The following is an 18,242-nucleotide window of genomic DNA, read 5'->3' on the forward strand; positions in this document are numbered from 1 at the left end:
GTGACTGCATCATAATATCCAATCAAATTGGTCAGGCAATTATATATTTGATACTTTGATATATTAGATACTTGTTATCACCTATAGAGCTGCTGCGTGGTTCACCCGCTCGGCCATAGTAAGAAATTGTAATAAATTAAAAGCGATACTTCTCAGTATTATCAGAGCATGTCACACAGTAAGCACATCTGCACTACAGTTGCTGGCCGGAGCTCTTCCACGTTATCTGGAAGTAGCCAAAAGAGGCTTATATTATAGACTTAAAAAGGGCATAACCACAGAATTTTTGGGGATAGCCCTTGATGCAGCCAACACCTTCAAACGTTGAAAGAAAAAGAATAACCACAAAACTCCACGAGTTATGGCAAACAAAGTGGGTGCAGGAAACCAGAGTTCTGGTTACCAAAAGGTTTCTGCTACAGAAACAGGTGTCAATGGTTAGCCCAAAGCTAGCTTTGGGCTAACCATTGACGCTTTTTACAACATTTATATTGACAGGGCATGGCTCCTTAAAGCCGAAACTAGTTTAGGGTTGACTGATGACCCAAACTGCACCTGTGGTGAGAGTGAAGACTGGGCACACATTCTATATGAATGTAAAATTTATGACATCCCCAGAACAGAGCTGATAGCACAGATTGGCCTCTTTTCCAGGGGAGAAGAACATTTGTTCATCATAGAAGAGGAAAACTATAAAGCCTTTACAACCTTTACACGGAAAGCATTTGAAATGCGCAGAATTATCCAAAGAACGGCAATTAAGCCCCCCTGCAATTAAACAATAATCAATAGTAAAAATTGCACGTTTCCCACCACGCCCAGACAATGACTTAAAAACTGTCAGGATAGCAGTATTCTGCACCCTGATATGACAAAACCAGATTGACCTGGGTTACCTCCTAGCACTACCCTTTAGGAACTTGGGGGGCCGCACACCAAATAAGTAACCATGTAGGGGAGGGAGGGAGATGTACAGGCAGCCAGGGAAGCAGATTAGCTGAAAAATATCAGTTAGCTAGTAGCAAGCAGATGCAATGTAGAATGAATGAATGAATAGGCTGGGCACTGAGTGAATTGGGAATTATGGTAAAAGGAATAAATGTCAGTTTTGGTGAGAGAAAGTGTGACCCAGCACAAGGGAAAGAGAGAGTGAACGAGTGTTATGGTGAATGGGAATGAGTGGAAAAGCAAATGTAATTGGCTGAAAGAATACAAGGTTAATAAAAACTTAACTTACTTTATATACTAACAACACAAACATTATCACTTCATTCTCCCCTAGCCTGCAAAAAACTTGCAGCTAGGCCTGACCACAACTGAAGAATAACAGTAAGTTGGTGTGCCCAGAGAGTGTAGTGCAGAAAGCAAGAGTCAAGCAAATGAAATGAAAGCCAGAAGAACGAATGAGAGAGTAAGTGTGTGAGAAAAAGAATACAAACCATAAATGTTACAGTTAAGTACACACTAACCCTAGTTTTAATCTTTTATATTTTTGCTTATTTAGCTTAACTGTTATGTATTAGTATTTAAATTCGCATTACACACTATTGCATCCTCCCTGGTGTGTGCGAAAAAAATGAATGACAATGAAAAAAAAAAATAATAAATAACTGTAATATATTGGGGGGCTTTGCCCCTTTCTCACTTTGCTCGCCCGCCCCTGCACATGCTTTTCTACATAAAATGTAGAGGCATACGGAATAAGTCAAATCTTTTCTACATAAAAGACACACCTCGAAATGCACTGATCGATATCTAATCAGGAAATGACCTATGTAATTATTTACCTGTGCATTTGTAGTGTGCAGCATTCTCAGGGTCAAATAAATATCGCAATAAAATCCAGAACGGTGTACACCCTCCTTCATGGTGGCAAGCAAAACAGTGGAAAAGAAGTGATTGACAAGTTGTGACTCCCATATTTCGACAAACGGACAGGAACAAAGCAGTAATTGGCAAATGTCAGTGCTTTTCTTGCCCACTATACTCCTAGGTTGATATGCTTAGGGTGTTTTTCCCCACATTTGCCGCTGTTTTTAATCGGGAACTTGTTTTCCCATTTTAAAACAGCGGGATGGAGGGATAAACACCCTACTTAAGCTAAGCCCCTCCTCCTCAATGACACAAAACAATCAGAAAAGGGAGGTAGGTGCTTTCATCTGTCAATTGTCGCTGTATTCCTCGCTTTCATTGAAGTACCTGCCAGTGTATACTATACTGGACTTCAGCCAATATCACTAATTACATAATTACATTCACTATGTAATTATTTACCTGCATTTACATAGGTCACTTAGGAAAAGGCCTTTTGCTTCGGGTTCCAGAATACATGAGGAATATTGTTGCATCGGAAACAGCAGGACTAAAATATTTAACTGAAATAAATAATAATAAATTTTCTGTTTATACTCCCAGATGACTAAATGGTCAGAAGAGTTCACAAGATAGACAGATTACAAGAAACAGCACTGTATTCAGCAGTCATGGGCTTGAACCCCGGTCACTCAAGGCACGTATACTTATGCACCCGCGCGCCTGACCACTAGGCTACGGCTGCCTTAATTTACAAATATTTACAAAATACTAAACTACAGTATTTACAAATATAGAATATTCATTAATATACAAAAAATAATATACAAAATGGAAATCAGACGTTAGACAGTGAATCACTTCACGAGGTTGGTGAATGTTATAGAGGAAGTTGTTAATAATTAATTGCATTTGTAATGATGTAATTGCCTCTCCCTCTTCTCCCATTGGCTCGAATAAATATCACTAGGAGGAAAACTTTTTTAATGTATAGATAGATAGATATATATATATATATATAACCTAACAGAAAAAAAACTATATATATATATATATATATTATAAAATATAAGAAAAAGTATAAAAATAGAATGCAAGCAGAGTGAGATTGCAGATTATGAATGAAGTAAATGTTTGTCTCTCCCACCCCCACTGCCATCTAACATATCCTACCCCTGGAGCAGGATGGTCAGTTTGACCATCCTACTGGAATCGACTCAACACTGCATTTGCTGATCTGAACTGGGTACTCAAACCCAGTTCCCTTTAAAACCCCAATCCCAGGCAGGGAGGGGAGGAGACTGGTATCTGTCTCTCCCTCCCTGCCTTCCCCATACTTTGCCTGGTGGGACTCGTCCCCAATGACCCCTTCGGGGATGCCTACTCTATTGTCCGCATCCTTCTACCTGTTTCCCCCCAGTCTTCAGTCTCCCCCCACTAACTAAAGCGACCGAGTACCTCTAACAATGCTGCCAAATTCTAATCAACATCTAAATTCTACCACTTTCTCGTAAATCTCTTTCGGCCTTTCCAAATTCTAGTGTTCACCCCCCTTTTTTTTTTTTATATAGGCCTTGCCACTGAAATCCTCGGCAGTTAGTGGCCAGGCCTGCCAGAGTACTTAAATAATCTGCTGGGTGCCTGACCTGCTTCCTCGTGGCAAAGTGTGGACAATGGTGGGTCCCAATAGGGACCCAGTGGCTAAATGGTCAAAGAAGCAACAGAACATTACACTGCATACAAACCACTCCCCACACACTTTTTGAATCTCTGGCCTCCATAGAGTTCTGTGTCACACGTACAAAGAATACAATGCGGAGATGGGGGAAACTCCTGGTGCCATCAGACAACTAACACAATTTACATGCTACTGTAGAAAACAGTCATCCAATAAATTTGCAAAAGTCTTGCTAATGTGCAAGTGACCAACCCACAAATTCCAGTCAATATCTGGGAAGTTAAAATCCCCCATCATAAGACATTCTGATTTACTGGTCCCTCTCTTTCTCTGTATAGTTGGTTGTTCTCATCACAGTCATTAGGCCTATAACACACTCCTATCATCATTTTGACTTTTAATGCTTTTTTCACACCAAACTGACTCAACATTGCACTGTCTGCCAGTGTCAACTACTCATCAGAGTCATTAGGCCTATAACACACTCTTACCCTTATTTTTGTTTTCCATGTGCTTATGTCACACCAATCTGATTCAACATTGCACTGTCCACCAATGTCAACTGGATGCACTGCCTGATTTTGTGTTTCTTACATAATAGCATAACCTCTCCTCCCTTCCTTACCTGTCTATCCTTCCTTTCTGTACACATTGTACTCCTCAAATTCCAATTCCACATATCTGTGTGATACCGTGTCTCCGATATCCCAACAATATCTGCCTTTGATGTCTTGAGCACTTCAAATCCATCAAATTTATTTACTATACTCCTAGCATTGGTGTACATACAAGTATACATGCACTTGTTCTTACTCTTAGTTACCCTAACAAAGCCCATGTATTTACTTGTTTCATGATTACTCCCAGCAGCTCTTGAGATCTCCAGCAACTTGCCTTCCAGGCTGTTCTCATTCCAATTGAAGCAGTGCAAGAATCGCTCACCTTTGCTGGAGGCTACTGTTAATCTATCAGTCTGTTTATCCCCACCAAGTTAGCAGTTTTCTGAACAACCTAAAACTGCCTCGATAGCATCAGCAAATATTTTTGCAATTTTTCTATTTAAGTGTATCCCATCCCTGTAGAAGCAGTCAAGTCTCTCCTGTTAACAAGCATGGACTATGCTGAAAAAAATTCTACTCCACGAACCATGCACAATCTCTCCAGGGCTGAATTTATTGACAAGGCTCTCATCATATACTCCCTCCTATCGGGTCTGGGTAGAATTGCAGACACTTTCAGATTTCACCCTAACTCACGACTTTTTTTTTTTTTTTTTCATCATTGACTTGTACTTAGCATTAGCATTAGTAGAGGCATATGATGCAAGAAAGCAAGCTTATTCAGCATCAGCCAAAAAAAAAAAAAAAAAAAAAAAACACACACACCACTCCCATGTCACCCCTCCGTTTGTTCGAAATACCTGTCCAGTTGACTATCCGACATCCGTCCTTCCTCAATTTGAATTTATGCCCTCAATTTATGCCCTGCAGGTCTCCTACTCTTAATGTCGTTACGGCCAGTGTACAACAATATCACCTTTTGTGCCCTTAAAAGATGATATCTGCTGCACAAAGTCATCAACTTTTGCCCTGGTAGACATACCCCCTTCCTGTTCCACCTATCCTTTTTGCACAATATATTTCCTGTTTCCCTGACAGAGTCACCGACAACAACTAATTCCTGTGGTACCAGTGCATTCTGCCTTGGAGACTGCTGCTCTGTTGCCTGATGATCAAGTGCAAGCTCTGGCATTCGTGTGGGAAGCTGAGAGCTTTATGGGCCCTCCAAATTTAAATCCTTTAAGGGTATCCACCCTGTTCTTCAAGCTCTCATTAAGGCCCATAACAATGCTGAGTTGGTGCCTAACTTCCTCATACTTCTTACATCAAGTGCGCGTGCGCGCGCGCACACACACACACACACACACACACCACCACCACCACCACCACCACCACCAAATACGGAGGATGCAGAAAGGTCAGGGAATGACCACCACATATCCTGGAGCAATATGGCCCTAGTTGCTAATGCTCCTAAAAACCAAATAACACACACACACCTCCCTTGTCAATATCATGTCCTGTTCCTGATAGTCCACAAACATCAAACAAGCAGTACATTTTCTTTGAATTACAGAGGCCACCCCCCCCCCACTCAGTTCTTTCCCTAGCCACAGCACTCCCACTACCTTGAGCCTTTTGCTTTGCTGCTCTCGTCCTGAAGCATGATTTCTATTCAATTTCAATACAATTAAAAATATTACGCTAAAATTATATCCCAATGCAGTAATAACAATATATATATATATATAAGTATCGAGCTTATGGTATATGTATTTCATGTCTCCTACGATTTATTCATTTTTATTTATTAAACTCAAGAGAGAGACTATGGTAGTACAATATTAATAAGGTAGCATGATCTCTTATAAGAGAAAGAGATCATATCCCATTGCTTGACTAGCTTGAAAATGGGAAATTAATTTGATTTAAAATCCAAATGCTAATTCAGTTTTTTTTTATTCTTGTGCTTTTTTCATTTCCCTTTGTTGTACCTCAACAGTTTGAATTTAACAGCGAGTTTCTTTTTTTTATGTTAGATATTTTGTACTGCCTTTATATAATCAGTCATATCAATTAATCTTTTCCTTTTAAATGTTGTAGTTTTGATGTTATTCTTGTATATATAACATTTGGAAACTAAATTATATATAAAATACTTTTTCAGAGAAATCATAATAAGTCAGAAGGAAAATTTATAATGGTTATTCCACCTCCCAATGTAACAGGTAGTCTTCACCTTGGGCATGCTCTTACGAATGCTATTGAAGATGCCATGACAAGATGGTGAGTTTATTATTGAGCCACTTTCAGATTATTTTGACCCTTATTAATTTGAGATTTCTTGAATTTTGAATAAATTGTGTCAAAAAATTGCTTTGAAAGCATGCTGAGTTACTTCTGAGTTAACAGAAATGCTTTGTGCAAAATAGCCAAAAACGAGGGGAGAAAAAAGAAAACTTAGTTTTTATTTTTTTTTCACACTCGTGTGTTGTGCGTGCACTTGCACACACTAGAATATCTCGCCCTTGGGAAGTAGTAAATTCCAGAGATTACATGACAGGTAAATAGCAGTACTGGCTAAAAGCTCATAAAATTCATAGTCAGATCAAACAGAATGGAATGAGAAAAGGATAAAAATCGCTTAACAACAGGTTTAATAACTGGTTGTCACATAGTAGAGATGTCTATCTGCTAGATAGCACAAAGAGTGGAAAGCCCAAAATCAATCATTAGAAACTGCATGCTCTATGGAAGACAGAAGGTATTGTGACCATTCATCTCAAGCCAGGTAGACCACCATTAATGATCCCCAGAACACCTCAACAGATGAAAGGATAGCAAGAAAAAAATCACAAAGACATCCTATGTGAGCTGACTGCAGGGATATGTTTGTTGTTGTTTGTTTGTTATTTGGTTTTTAGGAGCATTAGCAACTAAGGCCATATTGCTCTGGGATACGCAGTGGTCATTCCCTGACCTTTTCGCATCCTCCGTATTTGGTGGTGATGGCCTTGAACCCCGGTCTAGATCAAGAAGTGTGTGCTATGCACTACTGCTCCTTCCCACCTGGCTACGGAGGCGCCACAGGGATATGTGTATGTATTCCCTGTCTATGGTTGCTCCTAGATAAAAATCTATCTCCACCTATTGACTTTGTGCTGACATACGGAAACTCTGTAAAACATGCCTGACATATAATTAGTGTAGGTGTTAGTGTAAATCTGTGTTGTTTATGACAGACCTCTGCCACGAGGGAGCAGCCAACACCTGGGCAGCTGCTGCCTGGTGCTGCCCCTTGGCTTGTTATTGTTATTTATTTGGTTTTTATGAGCATTATCAACTAAGGCCATATTGCTACAGGGATATGCGGTGGTCATTCCCTGACCTTCCCGCATCCTCTATATTTGGTTGTCACGGGCTCGAACCCCGGTCTAATCAAGAAGCGTGTTCTGTGCACTGCTGTTCCTGGCCACAGAGGCGCCGTGTGTTCCTTGGCATGTGGAGCCAGGCCTGGTCCAGTAATCTGTGCTGTATGCACTAAATCCTTCATCCACTGGTGGGAGTGCCATATCAGTGGATGCCAGCAATCCAGTATCCAGGTTGCCCAATCTAGGATACCAGCAAAAAAAAAAAAAAAAAAAAATTGAGCACAGTGTCTGATACTAATTTCTGTGTCCATACAATCTGCTTCCTCTTATGAAATGCTTTAGAGCAGTATTTTTGAAATGCATTAAATTTTACACTGTCCACGACAAATTCAGTAAATTGATCATCTTTGTTTACCAAATTTATATGATGGAATGTCATCATGTAAATGACGTTCCATCAAAACAAGTCCAGTCTTTCTCCATTCCACAGAGGCAGCGATTATTTTCTTCTAACCCTAATTGAAATAGATTTGATCTTAAGGAACTGTGTTTGGTTAATATATAATTTAGTCACGGTTGGAAAAAACCACATCAATCTGTTATTCTTTAGCATATAACTAACCTCTGGAATAAATTTCTTAGTCACTTCTCCAGTTACACTATTCACCGATCTAGCTTGCCACATGCTGTATAACTCATTTAAAATTCTTTTCTTCTTCTTTTTGATATTATTACTCAGACTGGTACTTATCCCCATAAAAGTAATCTACCTACCATTCTTTAAATTATAAATACAACCTCTATATAATATATACAAATCCAGAGGCATAAACACCTGCAATCACCTGCAGTGCATTCGTAGAGACCATTCTGCATATTCGATTCATAGCTAATAACATTGATCTTTGTATTGAACACAACTTATTTCTAAATCTAACATTTATCATCCTGCTGTACCATATTCCTGCACCATAAGAAACAATTGTTTCTTATGGTGCAGGTTGTCACATATAATTTTAGAACCTTTTTATTTAATCCCCATTCAGATCTTGAAACTCGAATGAGAGGAGAATTAAATGCTCGTACTTTATTAGCAATATTATCTAAATGTGAAGTAAAGCTTTACTTAACATCTAACAAAAGACCTAGGTATTTATAAGTTTTAACATATTTTGTCTGTCTGTTTGTTTAAAATGTGGACCTTAGTTGGGTGCCCTATATTAAAAGAGCCTCCAAAAACCATAATTTTAGTCTTAAAATAGAAATTTTCAATTTATTTGTTTTATTTGTTGCAGCCCATATACTCAAATTATCCAAAATTTGTTTAACTCTAGTTTCCAAGATCAACCTTGAAGAACCAGGAATACATATAGCCAAATCATAAAACATATGACTGTATGACAATGTTCATGACTCCAAGAGAGCCATTGATCCAATACTATGTTTCAACACAGGGGACCTAATACTGATCCCTGTGGACACCCTCAATATATTTCTGTTTCATATTTAAGATGGTTTGCCCTCACAGGGCGCCTCCGTAGCCAGGTGGGCAGGAGCAGTAGTGCGTAGCACACTCGTCTTGATTAGACTGGGGTTTGATCCCATGACCACCAAATACAGAGGATGCGGAAAGGTCAGGGAATGACCACCAAATACAGAGGATGCGGAAAGGTCAGGGAATGACCACCGCATATCCCCGGAGCAATATGGCCTTAGTTGCTAATGCTCCTAAAAAACCAAATAACAACAACAACATTGCCCTCACAGATACTTTCCTGTTAGTAAGTTAGCTGAAAGGGTCCTTGTAACTGTTGTGTGCAATTCATTTTAATGAAAATATTTACCACAAAGAATCAAAAGCTCTCTCGAAGTCAATGAACACCATCAAAACATATTTATCAGGAACAGAAGTACAGTAAGCAATCAGATCCCCAATGGCATCCTCTGCTGATTTACCTTTTCTAAATCCATATTGATTAGTTTCATTGTGCTTGTACTCTGAAAACTTCTCCTTAATTCTTGTTACTAAAAGTCGCTCATATATTTTGCCAAGATTTTGCTAGCAATGAAATTGTCCTGTATGCCTTAAGTTCTGAATAACCTTTCCCAGATTTATGTATTAATTTCAAAGTAGCAAGAATCCAGAAATCCGAAAAGGCTGACTCAATCAAACTGGAGGGACATTTTCATTTTTTTTTTTTTTTTCATTTTTTATTAAAAAGTGGCCTCTAGCCAGAAACCGGCAACTCTGCTATACATAGTACATACATGCTACACACATTTTATATACAAACGGTCATAAATTACAAGCTGAGAGAATTCAAGTAGTCATTCTCAATCAACATATCACATGACAATCTGTGGCACAAGGAACCATTAGACAAAGCTTATGGTACAATGACCCATATAACATGAAAGAAGAAACGTGACACAGGGAGTTACTGATCTTATGAAGTCAACATGAGATGAAGACAAATACAAAACTTCAATAATCTATGGTCTTAAAAGTCCAGAAAATTTACAACTTGTCAGTCAAATTGGTTGATACAATGAGCTAATATTGTTTCAATAAAAGTATCATAACTAATCGCAACGTATACTGCAATCCTCTTCATTGTTCCATTGAAAAGGAGGCACAGTCAATCATAAGTTGAGGAAGTCACAAGAATCTAAAAATGATTCTATATTGCACATGTTGTGACAAACATCCCGCCAATACTTCAGGACAGTAACTCTTATCTTGCCTACTCTATAGGGGCGCCTCCGTAGCCAGGTGGGAAGGAGCAGCAGTGCGTAGCACACGCTTCTTGATTAGACCGGGGGTTCGAGCCCGTCACCACCAAATACGGAGCATGCGGAAAGGTCAGGGAATGACCACCGCACTGGAGCAATATGGCCTTAGTTGCTAATGCTCCTAAAAACCAAATAACAACAACAACCTACTCTATAAATAAAAGATGTGATGTGGAGGGAGGAAAAAAGAAAATCTCCAGACTATAGTTAAATTGTGCAGATTAATACCAGCCCATCAAGACCAGTTACCAAATTCAAGAACAAGCTATAATGTAATTCAAGCTCCAAGCATCCACTGTGTAAATAACCCACAACAGGAGACCCCCAGGATTTCTTCAATTTCAGCTAAGCTTTAAGAAACAATATATATATAACGATGATCCAGAAAAGACTGAAATAAATTAAATTACACACAATTACACAGTTTATTTCAGCATCTTAAACTGTCATGCAGAATTCATGTAATCAGTCAATTAGCCCTCAAATATTTTTTTTCTCAAGTTCAAATAGTACAGATCTACTCCGGAATAATTTCCTGGAAATTTTTGAAAAGCCTGAAAACCTTGCCTGATCTTAATTAATTGAGACTTGTTGCCCTCAGTTAGGTAAGCAACGTTAGGATTAGCACATAAAAATTCCCTTCTGAGATCCGAGTACTCATGACAATAGTATAAAACATGACTTCATGTCTCCAGGGATTTACAGTGACAATGCAACCTTTCCAAAACACCCAGCTGATTCACCTTAGCTAGAAATGACCATGGCCAGTTAATAAAAACAGTTTGTAGATTAGGCACAAACCATTTTTCTAGCAGAACAGCAACAACAGAGGGAAAGACCCCATGAGTTATTTCACCTTTATTTGAATTAGCCCATCTATGATTCCAAAGAGTCATTAAGATATCTAAGATTCACTTGGCCTCATTCTTAGGATCATTAGCCAAATTCAACTGAAGATCACGAATAATAAAAGGAGTTACATACTGAATGTTGAAAGCCATTACTCTGTAAATCAGAAAGTGGTAAGTTGGCATTTTCCTTGTGACAGTTTGTAGTGCATCAGTGGAGACAGTTCTACAAATTAGAGCCATCTTCAGGAGCATCATCCTCTGAATGGAATACAGTTTTTTGTATATTTTTTAAAATTAACAGTCTATCCAAGCTGAGATATCATAAGAACAACAGGAAGGAAAACAGTCATAAAGAGATAGTGCCCTACCTGTAATACCCCAATCCTTCGTAGTAACCCTTGCTATCGTGTTATCAAACTTTGTAATCTTTTCAGATAGAAAGTTTATATGGGTGTCAAATCTGAGACCTTTGTGTGTGAATACCCCAAGATATTTAATATCCTTAACTGACTTTAAACTAGAACAACCAATTAATATGTGAGGTTCACCAGGAACCTCACGTGTTAATTCGTTGTTCCTTTAGCAACAAAGGGGAACCTTTTTTAGCAACAAAAATATTGTTGCTAAAGGGGAACCTTTAGCAACAATATTTTTGTTTTTGACTTAGATATTGTTAATTTATGGAAGTCACACCAAGCACTCAAATCTTTTATTATTTCATTAGATCGTTGTTCGATTTATAGCCGTGAAGTGCCTTCAACTAGTCATCAGCATATGCAATCATGTGAACATGATTATATTCCTTCTATAACCAGTCCTCCAAAACTGATTTCCACATAAGTGGCCTGAAAACAGATCCCTGCAGACATCATCTAATAGCACCTCTAACTACCGAATTCCACCTAGGAGACTTAACCATAAAAGATCTATCCTTAAAATAATATACCCTATAATGTGATAAAGCTGATGGGAGCATTTTGCAAGGCGAAGCATCAATAACACACTATCCCAAGAGATACTATCAAAAGCTCCTTCAAAATCAACGTAAGGAAAATGCTAAGAACATATTTAGCATTTGAATCTCTAACCAATTTTACCAAAGACTTTAAAGCATTCTCTATAGCATGACCAGAAGTAAAGCTATATTGTTTGTTTGGAAGTCCCAAATTTTCTTGTGTATATTGCAATATTTGCTGCAAAAGCATGCATTCGTAGATCTTGCCCATACCCAGAAGAAGAGCAATTGGACGATAAGAGGAGGGCTCAGTTTTAGGTTTCTCAGGTGATTTCAGAATGATCTTAAGAAGAGCATCCTTCCAAGGTGAGGGAAAAATTCTTTCGTGCAGGCATTTGTTGAAAACTAGGTGTTTCAGGAAATGGTTTGAAGAAATGCTTAACTTCACCTTCAATGAGGTCCATACCAGGACACCTGTTGTTATGAATTTTGCTAACAGCTAAATTGAGCCGACCGGGCTAGCTGGGCGGGTAAAGTACCTGCCTAGCAACCCAAAGGTCGCAGGTTCGAATCCCGCCTCGGGCTTGGATCAAAGTACTGCAAAAACCTTGGGAGGTGCACTATGGCCACAGAAGCCGATGCGCCAACAACTACCGAAAAAAAAAAAAAAAAAAAAAAAGCTAAATTGAGATCTGTCGTTGAAAAAGGTTCCTCCTGAATATCACTGACAGCCACAATTTAAACAATCAGTAGGATCAGAACATTCTGCCTCATTCATGTGATAACGAGGTCCATTGACCAGGTCAGTTTCCCAAACTGTGTTCTGCGGAACAGCAGTGTTCCGCAGAACACAGTTGAAAAATCCGTGAAAAATCTTAATTCATAATTTAAAAAAATATAATAATAATAAAATAAAATAAATAAATTTTGCAAATCTGTAGCACACACCACTTTTGTATCACTATAATATTTAACTTTTTTTTTTTTTTTTTCGGTTATTAATATATACTGGCATAGACTAATAATCAAATAGGCCACGGAACACTTTATTTTGGCGGGCTTTGCATAGAGAAGTATGTGTAGAGATAATGACATCTAAGGAAAAGTAGCAATGTAGTGATCTAATATGCCATTCGTATGCGATTTAGCCTGGAGTACAGGGGTTGAGGGAGAGGGCGAAGTGGACCAATATCATAACTAAACTCACTTGTATAAATTTTTTTTGATAATTATCAGTATTTCAAAATATTATTATTAAAATATATGACCATGGATTTGTAGTTGAAAAAAGGAACTTTAAAATGAGAAGTAAAGTACTTTTAGTAGTGCAACTGTGGTCAATGAAAATGAATACAATATTGTCACACTTCAAAGTGATGAACAATCGCACCCTTTTGTTCCCCAAAAATTTGAAGTGAAAAAACAGGAACCAACTAATAAAAGACCAAAACGAAAGTATAATGACAGTTATTTGAATTTCGGCTTTACGTGTGTTGGAAATAAAGATGCTCCTGATGCGCAGTGCATCTGATGCACAGTGCATTACAGTGTATATGTAATAAAATACAGGTAGTTCTTGACTTTACAAGTTAACTCGTTTATAGCGTGCACTCATAAAGCGGGATTTTATTTCCCATAGACATAATGTTAAAAATAGGGATTACGTTATCAACTATGAAATTAGTTAGCTAATTAGTTTGTTTAAACAATGAATGATTTATCCAAAGAAATGAAAACGTAGCCTGTAAAATCAAGCAAATTATAATAAAAGGGAAATTATTTATGACTTACAAATGTTAAAGAATGTTTATTCTTCATCATCATCATCATCGACTAAATGCACACTCGTTGATCACTCATTATTGGTTTGGCACTCGTTAGTTTGTTACACAAGGAGTTGTCTTCTTCAGAATTGCTTCAAAAGGCATTTGTTTCCAAGATAATCTTCTCTTTTCTTTATAAATTTCAATAGCATGCATAAGAATTTTTTTAACGGAATGCACAAATTGCAACTAATATGATTGCTGTGGAGTAACAAGTTTAACAAACTTTAAAAAAAAAGAATGAAGAGAAGATTCTGAAAATTTTTTATGTTTTTTATACGATTGAAGATTTCAGTAAAGGGGAAACACATTTCACCTTAATAATGTAATAACATGGAGTTTACTACCCGTTTATAATTGCTTGCAGTAACAGAAAAGCACAATAAACCGAAAAGTGGAAATTGTTTTTATTGTTTTATGGTTGTGACCTCCAGAAATGTGCTTTAGAAAAATATCACAAAGGCCTTCAAAACTGATTCTTATAACAGAACATATGATGATGATGAAAGTGTAGTGTGTTTATGCAATTTACACTATAAAAATGACCTTTTAGGGAGTTATATAGTGAATATTTGAACTTCTGAAGTCGTGGAATGAATTACCAAAAAACAATGTGTTATTGGGTTCACATTACGATATTTTTGCGATACGATGGTAATAGATTAATATCGTAAAGCAGGATACACTGTATTGTATAGCTATGCTCGTAGTTTGAAATGCAGTATTTATGAATGTTTCACATACATTTTTTGCAATTAATGTTCATATTTTCGATTTTGTTGATACTTTATACTTGAAAAAAAAAAACGAAAAAACTCATAAATCTGGGAACTCGTAAAGCGAGAACTGCCTGTATTAGCAAACAGTTCTTTGGCTCCTGCTAAACTTGTGTTTTGTAAGTGTTCCGTGAATATGTTGTGAGATGAAAATTGTCCCTTGACTAAAAAAGTTTGGGAAACATTGAACTAGGTGATCAAGTCAAGTCAAGTGCAGCCATTATCAACCCACTGCAGGATGGAAGCCTCCTCAACAATTCATGCTGAGGGAAATGGACCATAATCTGCCACGCTGGTCCAGTGCGGGTTGGCAGATCGACCGTATTCAGCAGTCAGGGACTTGAACCCCGGTCTGCTCAAAGAGCGTGACCTACTGCACTCCCGCTCCTGCCCACTCGGCTACGGAGGTGATCAAGTATAACATTAATACTGCCCAGCTAGTTTAGAGTTTCAGGGCCTCCACAACGTATAGAACTTATCACATGCTCGGATGGCCTTAATTTGTTGAAACACAACTTATAAACAATACCCCAAGGATCCTCATTACCAGTTGTGTTTCCATGCATCCAGTTTCCTCTTTGCTATTAAATGGGTGTATTTTCTATTGACCAACTGATATTCAGTTTTCAACCTATCAGTAGATTCTTCATTATCCCACAATTTCTGATGTTAGAACTTCTTACATGCCTTGTTGACCTCTTTCTGGAGATCAGTAAGATCAGAGGACTACCAACTCACCAGAGCGTATTTATTTTGCTTTAATTTCATTGACTCCTTCAAGGCATCAAACAACTTCTGCTGCAATAACTGAGTAAAATCAAATGCATTAATTGTATCTAACTCATTTAATGACATTTCATCAAAAACAGTCCTTAAAAATTTTTTAACCTTATCCCAGTCAGGATGCTTGATCACAAATCTTCAAAGTTGTAAGGAATGAGGCTCAATAAATCTACCTCTGTCACAACCTAAGTTGAAAATAATCGCTCTGTGATCGCTGTTAATCCAATCTGGTTTAACGTGCCAATTAGAAATTGAAATGAAGGCTGTGCTATTGGCTAACATTACATCTATGTTAGACTCACCATTTACAGTTAAGAACGGTTCATTACCAGGCTTATTAATAATCTCAAGTTTTGGTTAGGATATCAGCTCTTCCAATAACCTACCTCCGCATCTGTAATTCAAGAATACCATAAAAGATTTTTAGCATTTGAATCCATGCAGATAATCACTTTTCTTCCTGTCAATCTGAATAAAGCCCCTTCTAAATAGCTAAGAGAGCAGTTTAGGACAGCATCAGGCTGATAATACATAGATATAATGAAAAATTTCCCCCGACTAGCTTCTTTTTTTTTTTTTTTTTTTTGTTAGTTGTTGGTGCATCGGCTTCTGTGGCCATATTGCACCTCCCAAGGTTTTTGCATTTTCTACTCTGATCCAAGCCCGAGGTGGGATTCGAACCCGTGGCCTTTGGGTCGCCAGGCAGGCGCTTTACCCACCCGGCTAGCCTGGGCGGCCAACTAGCTTCAATGCCAACACAGACTGCATGTAAGTTATCCCATTTCTTACTTTTTATTCTTGTTATTCTTCTTTTTATTCTAGTTATTCTTTTAATCTTTACTTCCAGCCTCTGTCGGGTCAGCCATGAAATATACACGCCGCACCATCAAAATTAATATTAAATTTAAATAAATTATTTTAACTGACTTAAACAGTCCTTACCTACTTTTCACGTGGAGCATGTATTTCACGTCAGAAACAGAGGCTATACCCACTTATTGCCGTTTCCTCCTTTGATTTCGGCGGCTGGCCCTCGAAAAAGGCACTGAAATCACAGGACGAACAGCACTAAGTTATTCTTATTATTCCTCATTACTTCTCCTTTATCTTATCTCCCTTCTTTGTTAACCGTGATAGCGATCACAGTTCCGTTTGCCCTTTGTTCTCCATAACTTGTGTTACTAGTAATGTAACTTTAGCACATTGCCCTTCGACTACTAACTTATGTAGAAATTATGGTCGTTGGGTACTTTCTGCATATAGCAGTGTCCCAGGTCCATAATCCATTATTATTATTTTTATTTCTAATATTAATAATATCTTAAATTGTTGCTTCCTTTAAAACATATATACAGTAATACCCCGAAGTTACGCGATAGGTGGGTCCGACGAAAATCGCGTAAGTCGAATTCGCGTAAGTCGGGGTACAACTTTGCATATAAATACATATAAATTTTGCTTAATTGGGACCAAGGACTAACAAAAACACTAGTTTAGAAGAAAAATATTAATAAAATTGCAGTTCTTTATACATATTAATACAAAATATGTATTAAAAAAAACAAATGACTTACGTAAAAAAGTTATTTCGATGTTGATGGCTTCATAAAATCTAACAAATTCGTCTGACGACACAACGCGTTCTTTTTTTCATGCAGAATTTCTTCATAGCAAGCTAATAATTTTTTTATTCCTTGCTTTGTAGCTATAACGCGTTCTTCGTTGGAGTCTATGTTTTCTAAAATTTTTAAGCCCTTTACAATTGAGCCCTTTTCAATTTTCAACCTGTCAAGTTTGCAATTGTCATGTGCTTTTCGCCTTTGCTTCATTTAGGCCTGTAGCACGTGCAATATCACATGGTCTTTCATTTCTCTCAAAGCGTTTCACAATTTCATATTTTTTCTCTATCGACAGAGGTGGACTGACCATAAGCCTTACCGGGGAAACCCCGGTGGGCCAGTGTGATTTTGGCCATAAACCATAGTATGAGGCCACTATAAATTTTCCCGGGTAAGAATTTTTGACCCAGTCCGCCTCTGTTTATCGATAATTGCTTTTCTTTTTCTCTCTGAATCTGCAGTGTCTTCACCAGGACGCTTCCTTTTCACACCTTTTAATTAAGTATTTTACTCAATTTTAGGGAATAAAGCACAATTACAAAACGAGGAGCACGCTTGATACGCATAAACAAAGCTGCGCGCATGTAGCAACTGAATAAACAACACCATAAAGGCAGAGATACACTATTAACACCTCACATTTCTAGGGGTTACTACCATAAAACAGTGAAAATCCAGTTGCGTTTCTGCTAGTGAAATCTGTTATAAACTGGTAGTAAACTCGATCTAATTGCATTTGCGATTATACCGATAGCTGGAATTGTGTTGGTTTTTACGTTATTATGGTGAAATGTGTTTCCCCTTCACTGATATAAAAAACATAAAAGCAGCAAAGTTGAATTTTGTTCATCTTTCGCTCTCATTCTCCGCCGTCGCACCGTATATCGATAACATATGAAAAACGACCTTGAAGATAGTGGGCGGCAGCGTTGCCAAACAAAAAAAATCAAGAACCGCGTAACTCCGAGTTCGCGTAAGTCGGGATAGCGTAAGTCGGGGTATTACTGTATATATATAAAATATTAAAAAAATGTGTTTATGATAATATAGCTATAAACAAAATTACAATTTATAATACAAATTATATACACAGGTACTAAATAAACATCAATTATAGATCAACACTACAAAATTAAAAACATACCGTACGCCTTTTTATAATGAAATGAATATATAAATTTAAAAAAAAATTTAAGTTACTTAAACCCAAATTACGTGGCA

General features: G+C 37.7%; 1 protein-coding gene across 1 annotated transcript in view; it reads left to right on the forward strand.

Moving 5' to 3' along the window:
• Positions 1 to 18,242, forward strand: part of ValRS (Valyl-tRNA synthetase) — a 394,022-nt gene that overhangs the window by 53,007 nt on the left and 322,773 nt on the right. Inside the window, exon 4 of the mRNA XM_090381628.1 lies at positions 6,218 to 6,336. Within this exon, the coding sequence (XP_090237754.1) occupies positions 6,218 to 6,336 (119 nt within the window). The remainder of the gene's footprint in view (positions 1 to 6,217; positions 6,337 to 18,242) is intronic.

This window comes from Mastigoproctus giganteus, chromosome 9, assembly GCF_048544385.1.
Source record: "Mastigoproctus giganteus isolate SK-2022 chromosome 9, ASM4854438v1, whole genome shotgun sequence".
In the NCBI taxonomy this organism is placed as follows: domain Eukaryota; kingdom Metazoa; phylum Arthropoda; class Arachnida; order Uropygi; family Thelyphonidae; genus Mastigoproctus; species Mastigoproctus giganteus.